This window comes from Caretta caretta, chromosome 1 (genome assembly GCF_965140235.1).
Source record: "Caretta caretta isolate rCarCar2 chromosome 1, rCarCar1.hap1, whole genome shotgun sequence".
Classification (NCBI taxonomy): Eukaryota; Metazoa; Chordata; order Testudines; family Cheloniidae; genus Caretta; species Caretta caretta.
Genome location: NC_134206.1, coordinates 338,909,457 through 338,933,855, shown reverse-complemented (window position 1 = coordinate 338,933,855; position 24,399 = coordinate 338,909,457). Strand labels below are relative to the sequence as shown.

At 44.1% G+C, this 24,399-nt stretch overlaps 1 protein-coding gene across 2 annotated transcripts in view; it reads right to left on the bottom strand.

Moving 5' to 3' along the window:
• Positions 1-24,399, bottom strand: part of FRMD4A (FERM domain containing 4A) — a 557,138-nt gene that overhangs the window by 385,593 nt on the left and 147,146 nt on the right. The window contains exon 1 of one of the 2 annotated variants that reach the window (XM_048836553.2): positions 16,115-16,778. The exons of the other annotated variant lie outside the window; for it this stretch is intronic. Within the exon in view, the coding sequence (XP_048692510.2) occupies positions 16,115-16,147 (33 nt within the window). The 5' untranslated portion in view covers positions 16,148-16,778. Of the gene's footprint in view, positions 1-16,114; positions 16,779-24,399 lie in introns of those variants that run through there. 2 annotated transcript variants of the gene reach the window in all.

The following is a 24,399-nucleotide window of genomic DNA, read 5'->3' as shown; positions in this document are numbered from 1 at the left end:
AAACATTGTCTAATGGCTGCATGACAAAAGCCAAAGGGCTGCGCTTAATTCACATGTAACTAAGCAGATTGCAGCCACCTTCTTCTTTACTAGCCATGTGTATCCTGCAGGGACTACAGGTCCCAGCATACGTTTCATCTTGAAGCAAGATGCAGGTTGCTTGGTTCAAGGCAGAACAGTGCATGTTTGGACCTGTAGTCTCCAAGGGCTACAGAGCCATATTAAGGATTTTGGAGGCTGCAGACCAGGGGTAGGCTTGTGGGCTGTACTTTGGCCACTCATACTGTACACATGTCCAGTGGTCATCATTAAAATGTCACTGACAGCGATCCAGATCGCTTGGTAACTGGCCATAAGCGAAGAATATGCATTTCAATATGGCTAAATGTAAACGTATAATCTAGGGAACAAAGAACATAGGTCATACTTACAGGATGGGGGGCTTTTATCTTGGGAAACAGGGACTCTGAAACAGATTTGTGGGTTGTGGTGGATAATCAGCTGAGCTCCCAGTGCAATGTTGCGGCCAAAAGGGCTAATGCGATCCTTGAATGCATAAGCTCTGGAATCTCAAGTAGGAGTAAAGAGGTTATTTTACTTCTGAATTTGGCACTGATGCAATTCTGTTGGAATACTGTGTCCAGTTCTGGTGCCCACAATTTAAGAAGGGTGGTGAAATATTGGAGAGAGTTCAGAGAAGAGCCAAGAGAATGAGTAAAGAATTAAAAAATATGCCTTATAGTGACTCAGTTCCTTAAGTCTATCTATGTAGCTTAACAAAGAAAAGGTTAAGGGGTGATTTGATTACAATCTATAAGTATTTACATGGGGAACAAAAAGTTAATAATGGGATTTTCAGTCTAGGTGAGAAAACTTCCAGCCACTGGATTATATTAAAGTAGACAAATTCAGACTGGAAATAAGGCGTACATTTTTAGTAGAGAATAATTAGCCATTGGAACAAGTTAAAGGGTCACGGTGTAGTCTCCACCACTGACAGTTTTGAAAACCAAGAGTGGATGTTTTGTAAAAGCTCTGCTCTAGGAATTATTCTGGGGATGCTGTATGGCCTGTGTTACACAGGAGGTCAGCCTATATGATCACAATGGTCCCTTCTGGCCTTGGAACTTATGACTTTCTCCAGTTCTTAATGGGCACATTGCTATAAAGCATTTCCATCACAAAACTATCAGTACAACAGCAGCAGGGACTGGCAGGCTCAGAGAAGCCAATAACTGAATTGGCCATGAACTACCTTCTCAATCTTAGAGGTGGAGTCCCTCCAGATCAGGGTAGAATCATGCTCGTGAGAGATTGAGGGAGTGACATTTGCACTGCCCGACTAAGGCATACTTCTTCCAGAGATGTGTTCCTTTTAGAAGAATATTTGGAGAAATGCATTAAAACCCTCTTAGCCAGTTTAGAATTCCAGCTTAAAAAGGAAAAGAAAAATCCCTTCTGAACTCAATCAAGTCTTGTCCAGCATTAGGATAAAGTCTGGGCTAGCCCTTAGAGAGAGTTTTCTGTGTGACTCGTTCCAAGTGCAATTCAAAGCGCAGTGCCCTTTTCATACAGGTGCATTCTGAATGGTAAGCAGAGTTTTTAAAAGGATCAGCTTTCAGCTATGGAAAGCATGTCCCTGGCCCCCAGACAGTTTCTCCCAGAGCCTCAACAAACCTATTACAAAGCAGACCATTCCCATATGAAAACAGTGAGCACAAAGACAAGGACACTTTTATTTCCCCCCCCCCACACACACACACTTTTATTCATGTATATGATTTTTATTCATTTTCTTAAAGATATCCTAGACACTTGGATATTTGTTTGTGCTTTGGTAAGAAGCATTTTTATTATACTACTGCCACCTCAGCTTTCTCACAAGCCCCAATATCCCCATTCAGCAAAACAATCCTTTGCCCCTTTTTTCCTTTCTGCAAAAATTGTGTAATACTTTCACATCGTGCTATTAATTAATCCCTTGGAACAGGCAGGTCTGGAGAGCCCATCATTAGCACTGTGCATTAGCATGTCAAGCCAGAAAATCCTGGTACCAGAGGGTTAATTCCAAATCACAGTGGATTTTCCTATGGAATTACATGTTATATCCACACTAATACCAACTAAGTTCCTGATTAATATTTTCGGCACATATACCAGCAATTGCATTTGATTTGTCAGTGCACTTATATTGGACAGGAGCCGTATAATTAAGGGAAGGCCCTCAACGCTTTTAATTTTTCATTTTATAGAAAATGCTGTGGGAGACTTCAGCAGAAGTGTATAGTGCATTATCCTTTGGAGTGTATTACTTCCACAGTATTTCCCTTGCAATCCTATGTTCTCTGTGTGCGGGTGAGAAGACCATTAGCATTTCATCAAGGAATTATTTTAACCAGGAAGACCATTCCTCACTTACGCACATGGACAAGATTCAGAGCAGGGCTTCATCAACTTCTTAACCCTGATGAAAGCAAGTGTTGACCAAAAGGTCAACTTTTAGGAGCTAATGCATGTCACCATTGCTCATGGGCTTAAAGGGAGTATGGCAATTTTCAACAGCTGTGGATCTACTGCTTAATATTCTGCAGGCATTTGTGCATTTCTAAATGATTAGAAGCTACTACTAGGAGTACGGGGTTCCTTGGTTGAAGCTCTGAGTAGTCACAGAAGTTCTTCTTCCTCTTCCCCTCCATGTAACTACATGTTTTGGAGCAGATCCTCAGCTGGTGCAAATCAGCGTAGCCCCATGGAGGTCAACCATTATTCCCTGTATGACAGAGGGCTCAGCTATGCCTCGGTTGAGGCTGAGGTGCATCTGGAATGAGGTGGTGGCATAGGGTGGGGAATGCTGGTGGGAAGAGGCATTACATCCCCATGGTGCTTCTGGGGGATGCAGGGCAAGGTGTACTTTATTAGATCTGAGGCACCATTGTGGCACGCAAGAAACAAACAGACATCGTCCCACCTACACCCTGCCCAGATGCTCCCCACACTAGCGATGCTAATGGCTTCCACCTCCATTGTGCAGGTGGAAGGCAGGTTATGCCTCCAGCCGCTGCCTGACTTTACTACAGGGTGTCGGAAGGAAAGCTTGCTCCCTCCTGCTCTCTCTCACTCCCCCCCATACAAAACACCCAAATAGGGGCATAATTTCACCCGAGGACCAGATCCTCAACTGGTGTAAAAATCAGGGTCACTCCATTGAGTCATGGAACTACATCCATTTAGAACAGTGGAGGGGTTTGTGCCAAAGCGAGACAGTGATCGCTGTAGGGGCTTCAGTACCAGTGGTTACATTAGGAGGGTTGCCATCATCATAACAGGTTGAATGCTGAATCAAATGAAAGGCCCACAACTAGTTACGATCTTGTTCAAATTAGGCAAAAATCCGGCCTATGTGAATGTGAAGTGAGGGTGACAGAGAACCCTCAGGTGAGTGGCAAGATGTGAGAGGTCTGATATTTGTACAATAATGCTCCCCCTCCCGGTAGCACTACACCTACTCCACTTCCTTCTGCCTTCCAGCTGCATATGTCTCTAAGTATTGCCTGTCTCTGGGAAGCAGCACACATGCCAGACATTTCTGGAGTTGGAGGATAAGTACTGAACTTATCTTTTATGGAGCAGAAGAACAGATAAATTCCATCCAACATATGTAAATGACCAGAGTTCAGATTTGCTTCTGGGGAGGTTTAACTGGTAACTCAGTCTTTCCCCAAACATTTTTAAGATTTATAGTTTTTAATGTATAATCTTTACCCCCCCACCCACCCACAGACATGGCACTTTGGGGTATTCACTACTGTGTCAGGAACTCAGCAGCCTGTTGTACTCACTACACCTAAAACACTGTCATCGTGGTATATACCCTACACGGGGCATGTAATACATCACTGGCAAACTAAACTCAGTGATCATTAATATTCTTGTATGATGTATGTACCATGTGTACAAAGTTATTGATATGGGCTAGAGTTATGCATTGCTTGCCAAATACATTAAGAACATAAGCACAGTCTGCCTAAGACAAATGAATGTGTATTTGCTTTTCTGTGCAACCTGGTCATCAGATAGAGACAATGAAGGGCCATTTATGATTCTACCTACTTTTCTGTGGCTTCCACCACAGTGTTTTAAGGCCACAAATGATCAACAGAATCAATTCTATCCTTCCTTTGATTCAGCCAGTCTCTGGCCAAGTTTCTGCTAGTATAACTCCACTGACTTTAATGGAGTTAAACCAGCAGAGTATCTGCCCATGTGGTGTAATCTCAGACGTTCTGTTGTTTTTACCTCCACGTCCTCCTTCCCTTTATCCTTTGTATCCATGAGAAACACCGCCATACCTTGAATAATTCTTAGTTAATTAGTGGTGCTTCTGCTGGTTGTCTCTGAAGCACCGGAACAGAGTTACTATCCGGTCAAGAATGCCTTTTAAAAAAACCCAACCTGTTCCTCTGGGATAAAGCTGTAGACCAAGCAAAAAAATATATTTAGAACGCCAGAAGAGCTCATCATAGATTATAGAACAATGAATAAAGGTCACATTTTCTGCTTAATCTCCTTGACATTTTACCTTGGTAGCAAAATTGTGCATGCTACTTAGAAAACTAGCACTCAAGGTAGTGAATACCACCAGAAAATGTGTGTGATTCAATAAAGACAGAATAACCACTATTGTACAAAGATTAAAACGTCTTTTTAAAAAACTAATATACAAAATAAGTCGGGTTAGTTTTAGAAAGATTTGTCTACTGTCCCACCAAGTTACTGTAAACAAACTAGTCCACTGAATGCATCCGATGAAGTGAGCTGTAGCTCACGAAAGCTTATGCTCAAATAAATTGGTTAGTCTCTAAGGTGCCACAAGTCCTCCTTTTCTTTTTGCGAATACAGACTAACACAGCTGCTACTCTGAAACTAGTCAGATATAGGCTTTTGTATGGAATACTATAGTTTACAAAGAAGTTACTTCAAAGATGGAAGGCCACATATGCAAACTCCACCATAATCACTTCAGCCATAGGAAAAACAAAACAACAACTATTTACTTATACTTTGGAAGAACTAGGACATTTTTTTCCCTTGATAAAACTATTAACATCTGCTCACACATCACTATCAGGTAGGGGGTACTCCCAAATACAGCTGGGCAAATAATGGCTGTTTTGGTTTACTGGCAGTTCCAAATCGAAATTAAAAAAAAGTTTGATTTCAGGTCAAACAGAAAATGAATGATTTTCTAAATTTCTGGCAAATCAAGAAGTTGAAAAAATCTTTTTGAATCATTTTGTAACTTTACATTTGTATTGATCTGGGGCATTTTTGGCAAAAGCGAAGGTGGACACAATTTGTGAAATGCAGGAAGAGGAGTAGCTTGCCTGTAGCCCAGAGGTTAAGGTACTCTCTTGGCAGGCAAGAGCAGGGGTTCACTTCCTGCCTCTATCTGATGTGGAGAAGGTGTTTAGAGCTGGGTCTCCTACGTTGCAGGAGAGTGCCCTACCTACTGGGCTATCATTCAACCTCTCCTACTGAAGCTGTTCCTGCTCCACTGGCTATTTAGATATAGAAAGTGGAACTTGAACTTGGGACTTCTACATCTGAGGTGCATGTAGCCTGACCAGACAGCAAGTGTCAAAAATCGGGACAGGAGGTGGGGGTAAGAGGTGCCTATGTGAGAAAAAGACCCCAAAATCGGGGCTGTCTCTATAAAAATTGGGACATCTGGTCACCCTAGGTGCATGCCCTTTGTCTCTATGGCCTGGTGGTCCTCTCTCTTGTCCTGGCCCAATGATTATTCATGGTTATTCACATTGGCCATTCACGTGCAATCTTAATTCGGTGCCCTTGTGCATACATATTATGATGCAGTCTTTCATTACAATCACAATCTCATACTAGCTTCCCATTTTGGGTTGAAAATTTTCCAAGGGGAACACTTCCTGTTTTCTAATCACCACAATCCACCACCAACTTCTACTTGCTAAGGGGCCTGGAGCTGGCTGGAGAAGATGCAAAACTGGACAGAGCTGGCAGGAAAAGGAGTGAGATTCGGGCATTGGGGAGAAATATCCCTTTATCACATCTCTTGGGGAGCTCATGCCTCCTCTGGAACTTCTAATCTCCACCCTAAACACCAGGTTGATTCCCCATTTGAGTCTATTTCCCCTACCAGGCATGAGGGGACAAAATTGTACTAACAGATTTTCTTGTACTGATGGGATGTCTTAATTAAAGCCCTGATCCTGATGCCACTGGGGTTGATAGCAAAACTCCCACTGACTTCTGTGGGAGCAAGGTCGGGCCTAAGAGATAATAAATTGTGTGCAACTCTGCTTTGAAACAGTTGTATTGTGGGAAACCACATAGTCCAAGACTCTTCCCCCCCCCCCCCCCCAATAGATGTACACATGTCAACCACTGAGAAGGAAAAACAGCAGTGGAAAAAGTATTGTGCTTAAATCACCTGTACATTCACAAAGGAGGGTGTGGTGGGGCAGTGCCCCACCCCCATGCCAGATTGGGCTACAACAAGCCAGAGCATCTGCGCAAGGCGGCAGCCAATCAGGGAGGGTCTGTTAGAGAGCCAATCAGGGCCAGTATTACAACTAGCCAATCAGGGCTAGGCTAGGCCCTATATAAAGGCCGCCCAGGAAAGCAGTAGGCAGTCTCTCCCAGGCCTTCAGAGGGTGAAGATCTGTCTCCTGTGTGAGGAGACTAGCACCAGGGACAGCACAGGGGATGGGGACTCTTGTTGGGTACCTGCTGGGCTGGGGGCTCTGAGAAAAAAGGACTAGCCGGTGCAAAGGGGCTAAAGGGGAAATGGCCCAGGGAGAGAGATGGACAAAGGGAGAGAAGGAGGGCAGGCAGGAAGGCTGCTGCCAAAAGGTCCCTGGGTCAGGACCCAGAGTAGAGGGCGGGCCTGGGTTCCCCCCCTTGTACTTCCACTTGGCTGTTAGGAGTGGCCATCATGGACTGCACCAGACCCCTGCCAAAAGGGGTTAGACTTTGGGGTGTAGTTGGCTACTGTAGCTGGGGCAAAGAGAAGGACTACTGATAACACCAAACCCGGGGGGTGAGACCAGAGCAGTGGGCACTGCCAGAGGGCAGTGTCCTGAAGAGGATGCTACAAGCTGGGAGCAACGCAGGTACAGATGCCAATCTAGGGTGAGAGCTGGATGGGACACCACTGGCAGAGGGCACTCCACATGAACTGAGCTAATTCCCAGAGTGAACAGCAGGAGGTGCTGTGCTGCTGAGTCCCCACCCCCTCACAGAGGGTCACCCCCAACGTATTAATTTTATACTTATAGTTGAGGTCCATGTGTAGGAAGGATTATCTAGTGGATAGAAGATGGGACTAGGACTTGAGACCTAGGTTTAATTCCTGGCTCAGTTACAAACTTAACCAAATACTTTAGTTCCCCATCTGTAAAATGGGGATAAGATACTGCTTTTGTACTTGATAGTCATGTGAGGATTAATATTATTACTAAGGTGCTAGGGTCCATCTCTGCCCCATGCACCTCCTTGCAGCACAGAGCCCTGCCATAGCTACTCTGCCTCAGTTTCTCAGGTGTGGTTTCCAGCCAGGCTTCTCTTCTCAACGGAGAGCAGTTTATCTGTTCTCCTTCCTGGTCAGCTACAACTGCACCAGCTCTCCCCTTTTCATCCCCCTTCCTACAGGCCTGCCACCCACAGGTGTAGCAGGCAGGGCTGATTGCAGTGAGCACAATTCATTAACCTTTTCAGTCTAGGTGGGGTTTATATAGCTCCATCACAGGGTGATGTAATAAGGAGATAGATAAAATTCAGTGAACTTCTAGTGCTTGTTAACTTTCCATCTCACCCAATCCATTTCCAAGGACCACAAAACATTACAGGCAAGACTGCGCCATCCTTACTTATGCAGAGTATACCTCAGATATTCCTAGTGGATCAGATCGCAGAGCCCTTACTCACCTGAGTAGTCCCACTGGAACCACTGGCAGGGAATTTCTATGGCATCAGACAGGATTCCCCTTATCCAACCTGAATTAATCTCTTCTTAATAAAGTCTGCTTTTTTAAAAAACTCACTTCTACAATCTTACTCCAAACCCAGCAATTCAGAGATCCAGCCTTAGATGAAACATTAATGTTTTCCCTTTTAATTAGCTCACTGCTTTAAATCACCGGGATTGATTGAGCATGTAATTAGGGAAGATCTACCTGAGAGACTGCCTCTACCTTTGTGCAATGCTGTGGCAGATGCAATCCTCCCAAACACTTGAGCTAACAGCCCCTGGTATAGAAGAGGGGCTGAGATCTGGACACTCTCAGTGAGAAGACCATGGCTAAAGATCTGGCTTCTTGCCTTGGTTCATTGGAGCTGGGATTTGCTAGTTTATGACCTGCTGCAAAAGCAATCTGTTTTCTCATGCTTTTCCTGTACAGGAAGACTGAGGGGAAGGAGATTCAGTAGAAATAGAGGGTGATTATGCTGGAAGCTATGAAGTGAAGTAGTCTTTCATGGCAGCTGGATGATGTGATTATGCCTGGGCTATGAAGGTGATTATGCTGGGTCTGGCAAGACTTTTGGAAGTTTGGTTTTTTAAGAAGATATTTTAATTGCAGTTTGTTAAAATGTGGGCCTTAAAATTGTAACATGCTTAGAGATTGTGATAAATGCAATGGACGTTCAAGTTTACTGATATACACAGACATGCTTTGGGATTAAAGCCTATATAACACACAAAATTAGGGTGACCAGATGTCCTGATTTTATAGGGACAGTCCCAATTTTTGGGTCTTTTTCTCACATAGGCACCTATTAGCCCCACCTCCTGTCCTGATTTTTGACGCTTGCTATCTGGTCAGCCTACACAAAATCCTAGAAATGTTGGGCTGCTAGAGACCTCAAGAGGTCATCTAGTGTCCCCGTCCCCGTCCCCGGGCCTGCATGCTGAAGCAGGATTAAGTATACCTACACCTTCCTTGACCAATGTTTGTCTGTGTGCGCACATACTCAAAAAGCCAGTGAAACTATTATGAGGCACATGCTCAGATAGCATAAATCTGTTGAGTACCCTTGAAATCCCTGGAGCTAAACCAGGGGTCTCAAACTCAAAAGACCACAAAGCCACATGAGGACTAGTACATCGGCACAAGGGCCGCACCACTGACCTCCTCCCCACTGCTGCCCTGGCCCCACCCCCACTCCACCCCTTCCATGAGGCCCCGCCCCTGCCCCACCTCTTCCCAGCCCCCATTCCAACCCCTTCCCTGAAATCCGCACCCCAACTCTGCCCCCAGGGGGTGGAGGAGGGGTGCAGGGTGCAGCAGGGGGCTCAGAGCAGGGGGTTGGGGTGCAGGAGGGGTGCAGCAGGGGGTCCAGGTGCAGGAGGGGTTCAGGGGGCAGGCTCCAGCCTGGCACGTACGAGGGGCAGGGCAGACTCCCCACCTTCCTGCCCTGCCCCCACAACACTCTGGGAAGCGGCTGGGACCTTGCGAGGAGGGGGGGCACAGGGGTCTGTGTGTTGCCCTGGCTGCGCCTCCAGGCACCACCTCCCGCAGCTCCCATTGGCCAGGAATGGGGCACTGCGGCCAATGGGAGCTTCGGGGGAGGTACCTGGGCCGTGTGTTTGAGACCCCTGAGCTAAACTGATTTGCACTAGCAAAGGATCAGGCCCAGTGTTTGTGAAACCTGCATTATGCAAGTACTTTAGTGCATGCCAAGTATTCACAAACAACTGGCTTAAGCACACAGCACTGTGACCTGCCAAGAATTTCCTTCAGCATGACCTTACAGCCCAGAGAGCTGTGCAGTCAGTTTTCCTCCATAGATCAGTGCTTTACGATCATCATGAATGGACCATCATTTTTCCCGGCATAATCTTCCTCTTAGCTTTCCGTTTTACAGCAGTACTGACTTTAAGACCATTCACAACTGATACCTATGTAACCTTATGATTCATGTCTCACAGTGGAAAGAAGTTTAATTCTTTATTCGCAGACAGGCAAACATGGTAAACTGCTTACTGAAATGACTAGGGTAGGTAGCCGTTCAGCGAGATCCTTCACCACTTATTGAAAAGCCTTGAAGCCTCTACATTGTACAGTAAGCTAACTGGATATGCAACCATGTGTCCTACCCTTGTCGCTCTTCCTCTTTTGTGTTCCATACCCTCTTATTACATCTTGTTCTTATTTAGGGCTAGATTAGATTACTCTTGCTTTAGCTTCACAGTACCTGAATCTAGTCCTAGTGACTTCAATAGGACTATTAGTGGAGTGAGGTGCTAGTCAAAGCCAGTACGGTATCAGATTCGGTGGGGAAATCTGTTCCCATAGAAACCAATGTCAAAATTCCAGGGGCCAAGATTTCACCCTGTTTTTTAGCTAGAAAGCTCTTTGAGAAAGGGATTGGTTTGTCATGGGTTTGTCCCGCCCCACACGACTGGGATCTTTTTCAATATAAACAACCATCTCTACCAGCAGTACAGCGGCCCAGTTCCCACCCAAGATGTGCAGCAATGGTTTACTATATATTCTAAACAATGCACGCTTGCTGACATTGTGCCCAAGTGCAGTCGCAGTTCAGACATTCAGATACAATACCATGCTGCTCTGATACAAAGCAGGATTGGGGAAGGAAAAGAAAAACCCACCTTGTAATTTGATTTTTTTCCATTTTTTAAAACGTGAAGCAAAGCCAATTAGGTAACACTATATTGACTGAAGAAATGTTATGAAATAGACACCACCTCCCCTTTTTATATTCTACTCGTACTTTAAAATGCACCCTAACTTTTCTATAGGAAAGATCTATTCAAATATGAAGCTAAATTCTGCTTTTGGTAACACCCATACAACACCTACATGTGTAACACTATGATTAATAAAGACAGACCTAGCTCTTCATTATTTTTTTGAATTATACTTTACTATCTACCATGTCAGCACATCTCACACACAGCATCATTAACCCCACAGTGAGAGACAGAGGCATCCTTCTAAGTTGTTATACAGAATATTGTACTACCCTCAGATATTACTGACACTTTGCAGATCACCTACTATATCTTATACATGGATAACATACCTGGTGGCAGGGGGAGGAGTTTAGAGCTTTGGATGCTCAATGCCCATTAGAAGTTAGTGGAAGCTAGATACTCAAATCCCTTAGGTGACTGAGAAAATTCCACCCTCTGTACACTAGCAGTGCCCAATTTTCATAGGTAGATAGCTAAATAGGTCACCCAAATTTAGATGTACAAGTGTCCCTTTATTATGTGATTTGAGTTTCCAATGGAGCGATGTGCATGTTCTGTCGGAAAACTGGGCCCACATGGTGACCCGTCAATGTTAATACGTCATGCAAAAGTTACGTGAAGGATTCCCATATATTGTATTACAACATTACAACATTCATGTAATTCTTACAGATAGAATAAAAATGCTTAACCCCGATTCACCAGGGCACTTATGCACATGCTTAACTTTAAACACATGGGCAGTCCCACTGAGGTTAAAGTTAAGAACACACTCAAGCGATTTGATGGATTGGAGCTTTATAGAAAATTTTTGTTAGGACAAAAAAAAAATGCACACCAGAGCTTCTCTATAGTTTCTGAAAACTTCATTTTTCAGCTCACATCAAGAGGAGACAAAAAAAAATACAGTAATCAGACATCCAAGACCTCTAACTACTGAGTAGAGCTGGTTGGGCATTTTCTACTCCAGAAGTTCCCCTCCCATTTCCCTCCATCAATCTCAATGGCCCAGTGACTCCACCATCCAATGGCTGTCAAAGTAAGGCAGAACATGGGCGCAATATCTTCCAGGGCTTATCAACATTGCTTCATAAGGAATGAACTTATCTATAGAATACACAAGGGGTAATTCAACCACTCAGAAGGAGTGATCTAGTGGTTGAAAAATAAAGAGTCTTTAATGTAGCCCCAAGAAAGGTTCAACAAAAAACAGTAACACCATGGGAATTTGCTAATCCCAAGAACCTATAATAAACAGATAAAGTTAATAAGATTCAATAATAGAGACCAGCCCCATTGAGAGCTCTATCTAAACATTGCACACAGTATTTATTGAGTTCCCTAGCTGAATTCTCTGTATACAAAACACTAAAAATTCATTATCTCTAGATGCAATGCTTAGTCAATTCAATGGTAATTAATCTCCATTTACCCTCTGCATACATTTGTGAACAGATGAAAAGTTCACTCAAAAAGTTCTTTCAGTCAGTCCAAAGAAAACATATTGTTTTGATAATTCCCCCTCCCCCTTTGCAAACCCATGCTTCCCCAGGAGAAAAATAATACAGTTAGCCAATTTTGCATGGTTCAAGCCAGGTGCTCATTGCAAATTCAGTAGCATACATTGGCATGTGTTAGTTGCAGAGAAACTGAAATTCTTATGCCAGTATAATTCACTGAAGGCAGCGCATTGAGGATTAAGGAGAACTGTTGAGTGCTTGAGGATTATAAAACAAATCAAAAGGGAGTGTCTAGTTATATTTATACATTTCTTCCTTCTTTTAAAGACCAGCTTTATTCCATCAACTTCCTAATCTTTTAAGGTGGTATGTTGCATCACCATTGTATGTGTTCATTTGTTAAGATTTCTATTAATAGTATTGTATATGTTAAGAAACGCAAACCATGCTAGGCAGACCAAAGAATCCAATTGATATGTGCTGGTAATATTTAAAGTCATAAGTAAGTCTGATTATCCTAGAGTGGTAGTGTATCACTCCCTTATTTTAAGTCATGTGAAATATAACCATCAAACACAAAAATGCAGTCAAGGTGCATAGGTGCATTCCACTTAGCTGCCTTAATTTTAATTTACCATCACACTACTCTACTTTGCCTTAACCTTACTCATATTTATGTGCCATTTAGGCAAATTTTAAGGTATAAATGCATTAAGCATCCATGATTTACCCTGGTGAAGTCTATTACATGGTATACTGCAATTACTGTTTGATGTCCAAATTACCGCAAATATCTTTAAGTGTTGCTAAGTTATTAAGTAACCACGCTATACAGAAACCTAGCATGCTTCAGTGACCAAATGGAACAACATTTTATGGAATCTGAAACTCAGATATAACTTCCATGCAAAATAATAGACTGAAGTGTCACGTAGGAGCATAGCATTAGAAGAGAACAGGAGGACTTGTGGCACCTTAGAGACTAACAAATTTATTTGAGCGTGACCTTTCGTGAGCTACAGCTGTAGCTCATGAAAGCTTATGCTCAAATAAATTGGTTAGTCTCTAAGGTGCCACAAGTCCTCCTGTTCTTTTACGGATACAGACTAACACGGCTGCTGCTCTGAAACCTGTCACTGGAAGAGTGTTTCTAATCTTCAAATTAACAGAATCTCATTCACAGTAAGGCCCCTTTACTCTTTTCTAACAGCATAAAGAAAGGTGTGAATGCAGTTTACATCACTTTTTGGCCCCTTCACCCTGCCAAAGTACTGTAAAAGGGACTTAGTGTACATAAGAAGCAGGCCTATTGCTTTTAATTATCTATGTGGACAAATGAGTGTTCTGTGTGGGTTTGTTTTAAAATGCGCTCTCTAGATTTGAGCATTTGAAATAGATCTGCACGTGACTTCAGGAAATGGAAAGTTACATTTTTAAAGCAAATGTTCATTTGCACCTCATCATAATGCAATGGAAAAATTCTAGTTATCTGCATTTACTGTCAGATTTTATTTTGTGAGGTTATTGTATTTATATTCAATTCTCCATTAGGCAAGGACTTCGGAGAGAACATAAGTGAATTAAAAATATATCTTGAAGTAATTTTTACATTGCTTTTGCACACAAACCTAAATATAGACTCTGACCTTTGTTACATGGTGTTACTCTGGAGTAATTGCATCTTGGAGCTTCCATGGAGAAACTCCAAATTTACTCCAATTTAACCAAGTTCAGAATCTGGCCTTATACCTTCAGTGCAGTTACTCTGGCACCAATATAAACAAAACAGCGATCTGTCTTTAAAGGGGTTACTCTGGATTTACACCAAGATAATTGAGATCTGAGTCTGACCCTTAGTATTCTATCAGAACACAACAGGACCGAGAGGTCTGGGTCTAAATTCCCACAGATTCCTCTGAAGGAGCAATAAATAACCTTGAAGACATAATTGTCACAATGAAGTCTTATTAACAGTATTACTATTAAATTCCAGGTTTCAGAATAGTATATATATCTACTCTATGTTCCATTCTATGCATCCGATGAAGTGAGCTGTAGCCCAGGAAAGCTCATGCTCTAAAAATTTGTTAGTCTCCAAGGTGCCACAAGTCCTCCTCGTTCTTTTTATTAAATTCCAGCTGCATTTATGATGCAAGTTAGATTGACAAGCCGAATATATGGCTATGGGGCCAGCCCACTGGCATTAAATTTCCAGCTCTTTTACTCTATCATTTTTATAGCTGTGTGTGCATTTACCATAAATGATACTGCAGGTGTGGATATTAGTCACATCCAAATGTAATTCCAACCTTAGCCTGATAACGCACCAATACCATGCTGCCTTGCCTAAGGCGAGAATTTCAAAAGGGTGGATACAGGAACACACAATGGAAACATCACCCCAAACGTTACCGACTTTCCCTCTGTGCAAAGGAAGATGCGGTTGTCAGTCTTTGAAATCTTGTTGCAAATACGTCTGATTAAAAAACACGTTAGAAGAACTAAGTGAAATGGACATATCCACCTTTAATCATAGTAAGTGCAGATGTCTGACCCTAAATTACCATGTGAATCTTTCGTTTTCTCAAATGCCGTCAGCAACATTGTTTTATCACACCCAGCAGAGGGGATACACTCTAACGCGAACAAGGAATGGGGATGCCCCGATTGGTTTCCCCATTCCCAAGTTACCATGCAAAACAAAAAAGGAGCGAGACAGTGATACAAATCATCACTTGGATACAGGGTTATGATGTAGCCCTTTGTTGGCAGTACAGTGTTTTTAATAGTAAAAGCTTGGAAACAGAGGTTTAAAAGTACCCAGTAATGAAGGTAAGAGTATCCGTGCAGAACTCCGGGTAGCAGAAATGGGGGAGCGGGTTTACATCTCTACCCAATCGAATAGTTCGTTCTCTCCCCCGCTCCACACAAACCCTTAAATGGTTTGCACGGTAGACAGTCTGGCTGCTGCCGAGAACTCTCATTCTGTACCAGTTCTCTCAATGCTAAGCTACGGCAGACTGGAGCCGTCTGTGTCGGTAGCGACTGGGTAATGTAGGATCGGGATCCACCACCCCCGTCTTGAAATATGCCGCGAGCCCTCAATCTCCTTCGGGGTCCGTGGAAGCGAGAAGTGCTCTCGCCACAGGAATACTTGGCACGTGGCAGGAGAGAGTCCTCCGTCCCCCCTCGTACCCTTTAATCCCACAACAGGGACCAGAGAACACCTTTCTGGCGCACCAGATTTTGCAGAACCAACCCCACCCACTGGGCTTTGCCGCCCCCGACTGAATGTCCTTTGGGAGCTCAAAGTTCCCGAGTGGAAGGCGGCCCCGCTAAGGAGAGCGGAGAAGCCGGGGGACCCGCCGGTCAAACCGCGCCTGGAACCCGCAACACTTTTACTTTCTCTTTCAGAGCGTGGAGGCAAATGCCCCGGTCCGTTCCGCACCCGGGCCAAGAGCACGCGCCGGTCTCTGCCTAGGTGGGCGCTTTTCCTCGCCTGGAAAGTGTCGCCCCGGCCTCCGACAGCATCCCCCCCCCCCGCCCCGCGGGTGGTCATTCAATGGACCAGCGCCCTGGGTGTCTGTACACGCACACCCCCCGTACGCGAGAGGCTCAGGTGGGAAACTCCAGTCAAGAGCGGACTGTCTCCCCCGAAAGGAAAACTCGTGGGCAAAGGTCCTCTCCGGCGAGAAAGAGCGACGGGGCCAGGGCTGATCTCCCTTTGCGGCGGCTCGGCTCGCGTCTCCATCGAGTCGCCTTCCCAAGGGCAGTTTTGCAAGAGCCGGGAGACAAAAGCGGAGCGAGTCTCCTGTTCGCCCAGACAGCCCTGCGCCTGCCAGGGTGACAGCAGCTTCCCAAGGCATTAACCAGCCTCCGCCCCTCTCCCCGCGCCTACCTTGGTTCTCATCGGAGACAGGAGCCCTTCCATTGGGGCTGGATCCTCATGCCAATCCGTCCTCCCGTTTAGTTCCTCTTCCCGTCCTCGGTCATTCCCCCATGACCAACAGGGACGCGTCCCTCCCAGCCGATGAGCCGCCCAGCCAACCTGGCGAACTTGAAACCGGCAGCACCGTGGACACTGTTCCTGGTGGCGCTCTCCTCTCGCCAGCCTCCTCTCTGCATAAGCTGCCTGCAGCCAGATTTGTACCGGAGTCGCTGACAAACGCTCCCGGTCTTACGTAATGCGTTCAGCACGGGACAAGTGATCTTAGCCCAAGCCCAGGGATCAGGTCACACGGGACAAGCCTGGAGGGTCCGGGACTCTGCATTGCCTGTGGTAGCATGAGGAGGGTTATTAATAAGCTGAATTTTCTCGCCCCCTTTTGTGTGGCTGACAAGTAACCACGCTCTGGAATCGCTAAAAAGACGGACAAATGTCACAATTACAGGTGTGGCGAAACAGAAGATTTTCTGGGGTTATTATTTAAACACCATATTCCAGATCCAGAGCTTTAAGCAACATGCTCTTCTCAAATACCCTATTCACCACCGCAGGCAGTTCCCCAACAGCTGAGTGCAGTATCAGCTCCGGAGGATGCTGAATACACCCGCCCCTGTCTGTTTCACTCCAGGGTGCTGCTTGTAAATGAAAGACCCAGAGGAAGGAGGATGGGATGAAAGGAACCCAGTGCTCTAAGATTGGAGAGCAGCAGTTCCAGCTGCACTTGACGTTTCCCTGTCCTCACTCCATGGGATCATGTCCTCATTAGGGAAAGGCAGGATGATTTCGTGGCTAAGGCGCTGGATTGAGATCCAGCTGATGCGGGTGAAAGCCCTGACTCTGCCACACACGCTTCCTGTGCGACCTCGGTCAGATCACTCTCTCTCTCTGTACCTGCGTTCCCTGTCTGTAAAACATCTCTCTCCTTATTTTCTTTGTGTATTCGAGCTATGAGCTCTTTGGGGCAGTGAATCTCTGTGTGGATCTTCAGTGCTTAGTTCCTCTAGAAGCAACTACAAAAAAAAAAAAAAAAGCAGACACTAAACATAACCCATGCTATTTACTAATATTAGAGAAGCACTAGGAGGTCTAATTGCAATGAGCCCCCTACAAACACATGGTAATACACAATCTATGCACTGAACAGCCCTACTAGAAATCCACCAACAGTGTCACAGGACAAAAGCACCCCAGATCATGCTTCAGGGTCCTATGAACAGAGGATGGGAAGGGACCTCTGCATCAAGTCCAGTGTCTATCACAGGCAATTTAGTCATATAATCCAGTTTATAAATTTATTATAGATTCTAAGGCCAAAAGGGACCATTATGATCACCTGACTTCCTGTATAACACAGACCATAGAACTTCCCCAAAATAGTTCTTAGAGCAGATCTTTTAGAGAAAAAAACCCAATCCTGATTTTAAAATGGTCAGTGATGAGAATTCACCATGACCCTTGGTAAATTGCTCCAATGACTAATTACTCCCATTGTTAAAAATTTACAGCTGATTTCCAGTCTGAATTTGTCTAGCTTCAACTTCCAGCCATTGGATCATGTTATAGCACTCTTTGGTAGAATGAAGAGCCCATTATTAAATATTTGTTCCCCACATAGGTACATATAGACTGTAATCAAGTCACCCATTAGTCTCCTCTTTGTTAAGCTAAATAGATTGGGCTCCATGAGTCTACCACTATAATGTATATTTTCTAACCCTTTAGTCATTCTTGTGGCTCTTCTCTGAACCCTCTCCAATATATCAACATCCTTCCTGAATTGTGGACACCAGAATGGGACACAGTATTCCAGCAGCAGTCACACTAGTGCCAAATATAGGGTAAAGTAACCTCTTTTGGCCACAGTGTCACACTGGGAGCTTATGTTCAACTGCTTATACACTACGACCCTCAAATCTTTTCAGAGTCACTGCTTCCCAGGATAGAGTTCCCCATTCCATCAATATGGCCTACATTCTTTGTTCCTAGATGTATACATTTACATTTAGCCACATTAAAATGCATATTGTTTGCTTGTGCCCAGTTTACCAAGCTATCCTGATCGCTGAGTCAGTGACCTGTCCTCTTCATTATTTATCACACCCCCAATTTTGGGATCTTCTGCAAATTTTATCAGTGATTTTGTGTTTTCTTTCAGGTTATTGATAAAAGTGTTAAATGGTGTAGGGCCAAGAGCCATTCCTTGCAGGACTCGCTGGAAACACACCCACTCGATGATTCCCCCCCCCCAATTACAACAACTTTTTGAGACCTATCAGCTAGCCAGTTTTTAATCCACTTAATGTGTGCCATGTTAATTTTATATTTTTCTAGTTTTCAAAGTGTCATGTGGTACCAGTCAAAAACCTTATAGAGTCTAAGTATATTATGCCAATACTACCACCATTATCAACCAAACTTGTAATCTCATCAACAGAAGATATCAGGTTAGTTTGGCAGGATCTATTTTCCAATCATAGAAGCATCTCAACTTTGATGCTTCTTTGAATATCCAGTAATTTTTTTAGGTTTACTCACCATTACCAGAGTTGGGCCTGAATGAAGCCCCCCCGAATGAAGCTGAACACCCGTAAACTTTGGGAAAGATAGGATGTGAATCCACATACTGACCCAAGCTTTGAAGTTGACCCCTGACAATAGATGAACCAAATCCTCAAACTCCAAACACCCACAAAGGCTGGGAAAGTTTAGATCATCTGGATCCAAACTCTGTGGTATTGTTTGGTCTTTAAGGACAGCTTGGTCTTGAAATATGCTGAAAGCTCTCAATCCCCTTTGAGGTCAGTGGAAGATAGAAATGCACTCTACACAGGAATACTTAGCATGTTGCAGGACAAAGTCCTAAATCACCATCATACCCTTACATAGAATTAATATGATCAAAGAATACCTTTCTGGTACACCAGTCTTTGCTAGGGGTGTTTAATCAAGAAGTGTATGGTGATCCAGCTGTCTTTATACACCCGTACACTGTGATAAAAGGAGAGTCATTCACAATACAGTTTTCAGAGGAACAGCCGTGTTAGTCTGTATTCGCAAAAAGAAAAGGAGTACTTGGCTAACCAATTAATTGGTTAGTCTCTAAGGTGCCACAAGTACTCCTTTTCTATTCACAATACAGTAACGTTTCAGAGAAGTGGCAACCAGTGATCCTGTCCTGTCTTGTCATGCCTGAAATAAATCCCTGTAAAATTTCCTTATGGTGACCTGTATATTCACTATGTCACTAAACAGGACAATAAGATCAGCTGCTGTGTTACATTTTGTGTGCGCGCTGCTTGGGGATCATGTGACCAGCCAGATCATCAGCTGAACAAAAGGTAGTATCAAGGTGTTGCCACGGTGACTTCCCAGCAGTCTGAATTGCTATGGCATTGTAAGAGGAGGGGGGAAAATCCCAATCACCTACTGTAGCAATGTTGAAACATACCTTATTTTTAGAATGTGCAGCCTGTAGAACCCTAATGAATATTTAACGCTGTAAGCGTCTTTCCTGCTTGCTTTTCTTTTCGTGGCTTGTTTGCTATAAATGCAACGTTTGCCTTTAAAAGAGTATGAATTACATTGCGATTATGCTTTTTCTTTCACAGCTTCTTCAGCTTCTCCTGCATTTTGTTAGACTCTTATTAAATAGCACACGCTAACAAATGGAGGCCAAAGCACTACACCCATAGTATCAGCAAAACAAATCCCACGTTAGAAGGGAGCAACGTAGTCCTGGGAATACGTTAACAGAACAGGAGACATGGATCTGGAATATATTCCAGGCTCTGCTACTGACTTCCTGCATGACATTAATCAAGTTACTTGGGGCCAAGTTGTGATTTTGAATACAAGTCCATGTAACAGAGTAAGAACAGCCCAGATACTCCTACAGGCCCAACATCCAGGTAGCCTGCGAAAGGGTAAGTGGGAGCTGTGTGCACCTGCTTACTCCTAACTAGAGCTGGCCAACATCTTTTCATTATAAAAAGGGCCATGAAAAAATATTTTGAAACAAATTCAGACAAAAACCACAAAAATGAAAAATGTACAGATTTTCTTTCCTCCCCACTCCCTTCTCCCATGCCCCCCTTTTTCAATGGCCAAACGGGAAAGAGTACAGAACCCAAAACCAAAAGCCTGAAAATTTCCTATATTTTCATGATACTTTTGAATAATGGGGACAGCAGATGGACATAGATAATGTTGGCTCCACCCCAATACTCACTGGCCAGTGTAGCCAACCTTGTGCATGGGGTGGTAGAATGTGCTACTGATATAGGCCAGCAAACTACCATCTCCCCATCAAACAAGGAAGTAGTGGGGGGCAGTGGGGAACACTGCAACGCAGAGAGAGGTCTTTGAGGTCCAGTGCTACTGGGGATACTCCTAGGGTGATGCAGCTCATGTACTACCCTCTTGGTGAGGACTGGGCCTAAAGTCACAATCGAACCCATAATCTCTGTGCCTCAGTTTCCCTATCTTCAATAGGTGGGATAGAAAGTTCTAGTCCTGTGCATTACCCACAAAACTACTGAAGATAGGTTAGACTGACATACAGAAGATGATGATATTTTGAGTTCCAGTCTCAGCAGAGGATTCATTTTAAGGTGAAGTTATAAATCCCTCCCCCGACCCTCCAAGTGGCTAGCTGATTCCTTTCTGAACGCCTCTATTAATACACATAAAGAAGGATTTTTTGATCAGAAAGGTAAGTCTGTAACAATGTTGTGTTTTGGTCTGTGTTTATTCTAGCCTGTCACTTTCATATAGTCAAATGTGCTTTGTTTACAAGTCATTTGCAGGGTTGTGGCTTTAGTTGTTTTGAGACTGCCAGCACTACAAATGCAACCTGGGGTGCCTTAAAACTAAAGTCAGGTCTACCCTACCGACCTACACGGACATAACTACATTGCCGAGGGGTGTGAAAAACCCACCTGGGCTCGCTCACTACTCTGGATTCCAGTCCAGGGACCCTATGTCTAGGAACTGCAGTCGGCTTGCTCCAGACCACGTGGCTATTTCCCTGGACTCCTTACTTCCTTATTCTATCCTCTGCCCCCTTGGGGTTTACTGGTCCAAACACTCTCCTTTCAGGGAGTAACTATAGGCTACTTCCCTGTAACTTCTTGGCAGACTGTCACCCCAAACTCCCCCATCCCTCTCCCAGGGAGTGACTGTAGACTACTTCCTCTGGAGCTCCTGTCTCTTCTCAGCTTGCTGCTTTCACAGGCTCAACCTGCCCCTCCCCAGCTTGGGTTCCTCACCAATTGGCCTTTGAATCCCTGGTTCTTCCCCAGGTGCTGCCTATCAGGTTAATTTAACCTGCCTTGTGTGGGGGTGGACAGCCTGTCCCACATGGCACTGATTTTATGGCAGTCAAAAAATAAAAAACCAACACAACTCTCTTTTTTTGATTGCACCCTTAAGATCTAAATGACCCATTCCTCAGAGTTGTTCCACTCCACCCACAAAGCAATATTACGACTGTTAAAGTCACTGCTAAGATTTTTTTTTAAAGTGACAGGTCATTTTGGGTGCCCACGTTGGGATGCCAAGCACTTTCTGACAAGCATGACTTTTTAAGTAGGGTTGCCAACCCTCCAGGATTGGCCCGGAGTCTCCTGGACTCGGCATCGTCTTCCTGGTGACTATTGAAAGCAATCCAGGAGATTTTAATAGGATACTTAAGAAAATGACATTACATGCGGGGGGGGGGGGGGGGGGGATCTCCTGGAATAGCTTCAGTCAGAGTTGGTAACCCTAATTTTAAGAGATCTATAAGTTAGGCACTTAAAAATCACTAGGGACTTTGGAAAAATCTTAGATTAGATGTAAAGATCCAGGCCAACAAATAAAGTAGCTTAAACCAAAGTCATCTTAGTAGTTAAAACTTTTGGCACAAAGGCAGCATAAGAATTATTTGCTCTCATATTGGCTCTTCTATCTATTGCCCTCAAAGCAGTTTGATAAAATTAGTCTCCCAACACACCAGTGAGGTAGGCAAGCATGATCATCCCCATTTAATAGATGGGGAAACGGACGCAGAAAAGATTGTCCCATGGCCATGCAATCTGGAGCAGAGAATAAACTGTGGGAGTCATCCACATTCTAGAGCAGGGGTAAGCAGCATTGCCCAGTGGATAGGGCACTGACTGGGAATCAGGACACTTTGGTTCTATTTCAGCTCTGCTACTGGCCTGCTTTGCGATCTGGGTGAGTCTCCTAACCTTTGTCTCAGCTGCTTCTTTTGTAAGATGGGGCTAATGAGACTTACCAGTGTTTTGAGATCTATAATTGAAAAGTGCTAGATAAGAGAGTCAATTTTCACTATAGCAGAGGAGATGGGCCTCAGGTCTCCTAATTCCCAGTAGGGTGACCAGATGTCCTGATTTTATAGGGACAGTCCTGATTTTTGGGTCTTTCTTATATAGGCTCCTATTCCCCCCCCCCCATCCCGATTTTTCATATTGCTGTCTGGTTACCCTAATTCCCAGCTAGGTGCTATAACCACAAGGCTACCTTCCTGCCTTGTCTCCTGATGAAAAGGTTGCATTGTAAATATGAGTAAAGGTAGATCATAAATGGTAAGTCTCTAAGGTACCACAAGGACTCCTCATTGTTTTTGCTGATACAGACTAACACGGATACCACTCTGAAACCTGTCACCATGCAAGGCACTGAATTTAGCCTTATGAAGTGGAAATCCATCAGCTTCATGAAAAAACTCACACAGTTACAGACAGAGGCATCTGATGAAGTGGGTTTTAGCCCATGAAAGCTTATGCTCAAATAAATTTGTCAGTCTTTAAGGTGCCACAAGTACTCCTTTTCTTTTTTCTAAGTACGAGTATAGTTGTGGTCCTGGATGTTATCAAGACATGTATGAAGCCTTTTATTAGCATACAAATTGTATGAATATATATTTTCAGCAGTAAAATGGAGGACTCATTCATGCACTTTGTAATCATCCAGACAGGGCACAGTGTTCAGTGCTATGTATATAGCAACAGACACTAAGTGTGTTTGCATTGTGCGAATGAATCAACACAATGGGATAAAAGAAACTGTTTTTGCAGATAGCAATGTCAAGGACTCCACATCCTTGTCAAGATTTAGGTCAAATTAAATGCCGGTTTTTAAAGCTACATCTCAGGCAAACCACAGCTATTATGCGCTCTGTGAAAACGCTACCTCTGACTATTATGTTCTCTGTAAGAACAGTCTCTGATGTAAGGTGACTTCCCGCCTATCCTGTAAGTGACAATAAATACTCTCACTGCCCCATGCACAATGCTCAGACAGGAGAGAAAACCTTAGCTCTATATAAGGCAGGCAAGGCATCAAAGAGGAAACCATCAGTATTATATGAGGTATTTGCATGAAAGGAACCTCTCACTGAAATGCTCAATTGTACAGGTAGACTCCTTTCCACCATGGTCGTCAGTGGAAACAGCTTCTTTCACTGGCTGCCTCACCCTGATTTTTAGAAAGACCAAGAAGCTTCCCACACAACATAAACACCTCCACTTTGTGCTTGTTAGGAAAGCCCCCCCCCCCTCCGGTGCTTTCAACGGTTCTTTAGAGAGGCACTGCACGTAGAATGGATTAAAACCTATGAGCAGATCCCTTCTCTTAAACTTCCCTCTCACGCATTTGCCCTGACAGAATCAGCTGCTCAATACAAATCAGAACTGAGCAGCAGACTAAGCTTTTAAAGTGTGACTGTACCTGGAAGAGTGACTCTAACAATGCCACAGAGAACCCAGGATTTATTCCATCACAGCTCCAACTGTGAGCCCTGCTGTGCAGCCAGATGGTCACTCTTAACAAGTCCTGCACCTCTTTCAGCCTCCACACCCTTCAAATACTTGAAGAATCATGGCATCACCCTGTGTGACCCTAAGAACTGCTCAATGCCAACTAGGAAAGCGGGTTACAAGGATAGCCGGATCGTGGTACATACATTCTGGCTCAACAACGACTGTAATGTAAGATCTTAAATGAAAGCCAGGATCACACTGTTCATTAATATTGTTGTGAAATGTACATACAGATGCTATGTAAAAAAAGTTATGTATGTCTAGTGACACTGTTCCTAAAGTCTGAATCAAGGCAGGGCTGATAAACAGGTTTCTGCCAGACAAAGGTTGTCTATTCACCTGTGAGTGTTCAATGGATAAGAGGCTGAATACTACATGGGGATGCCTCAAAGCAGCTTGCGGACTGGGGTGCAC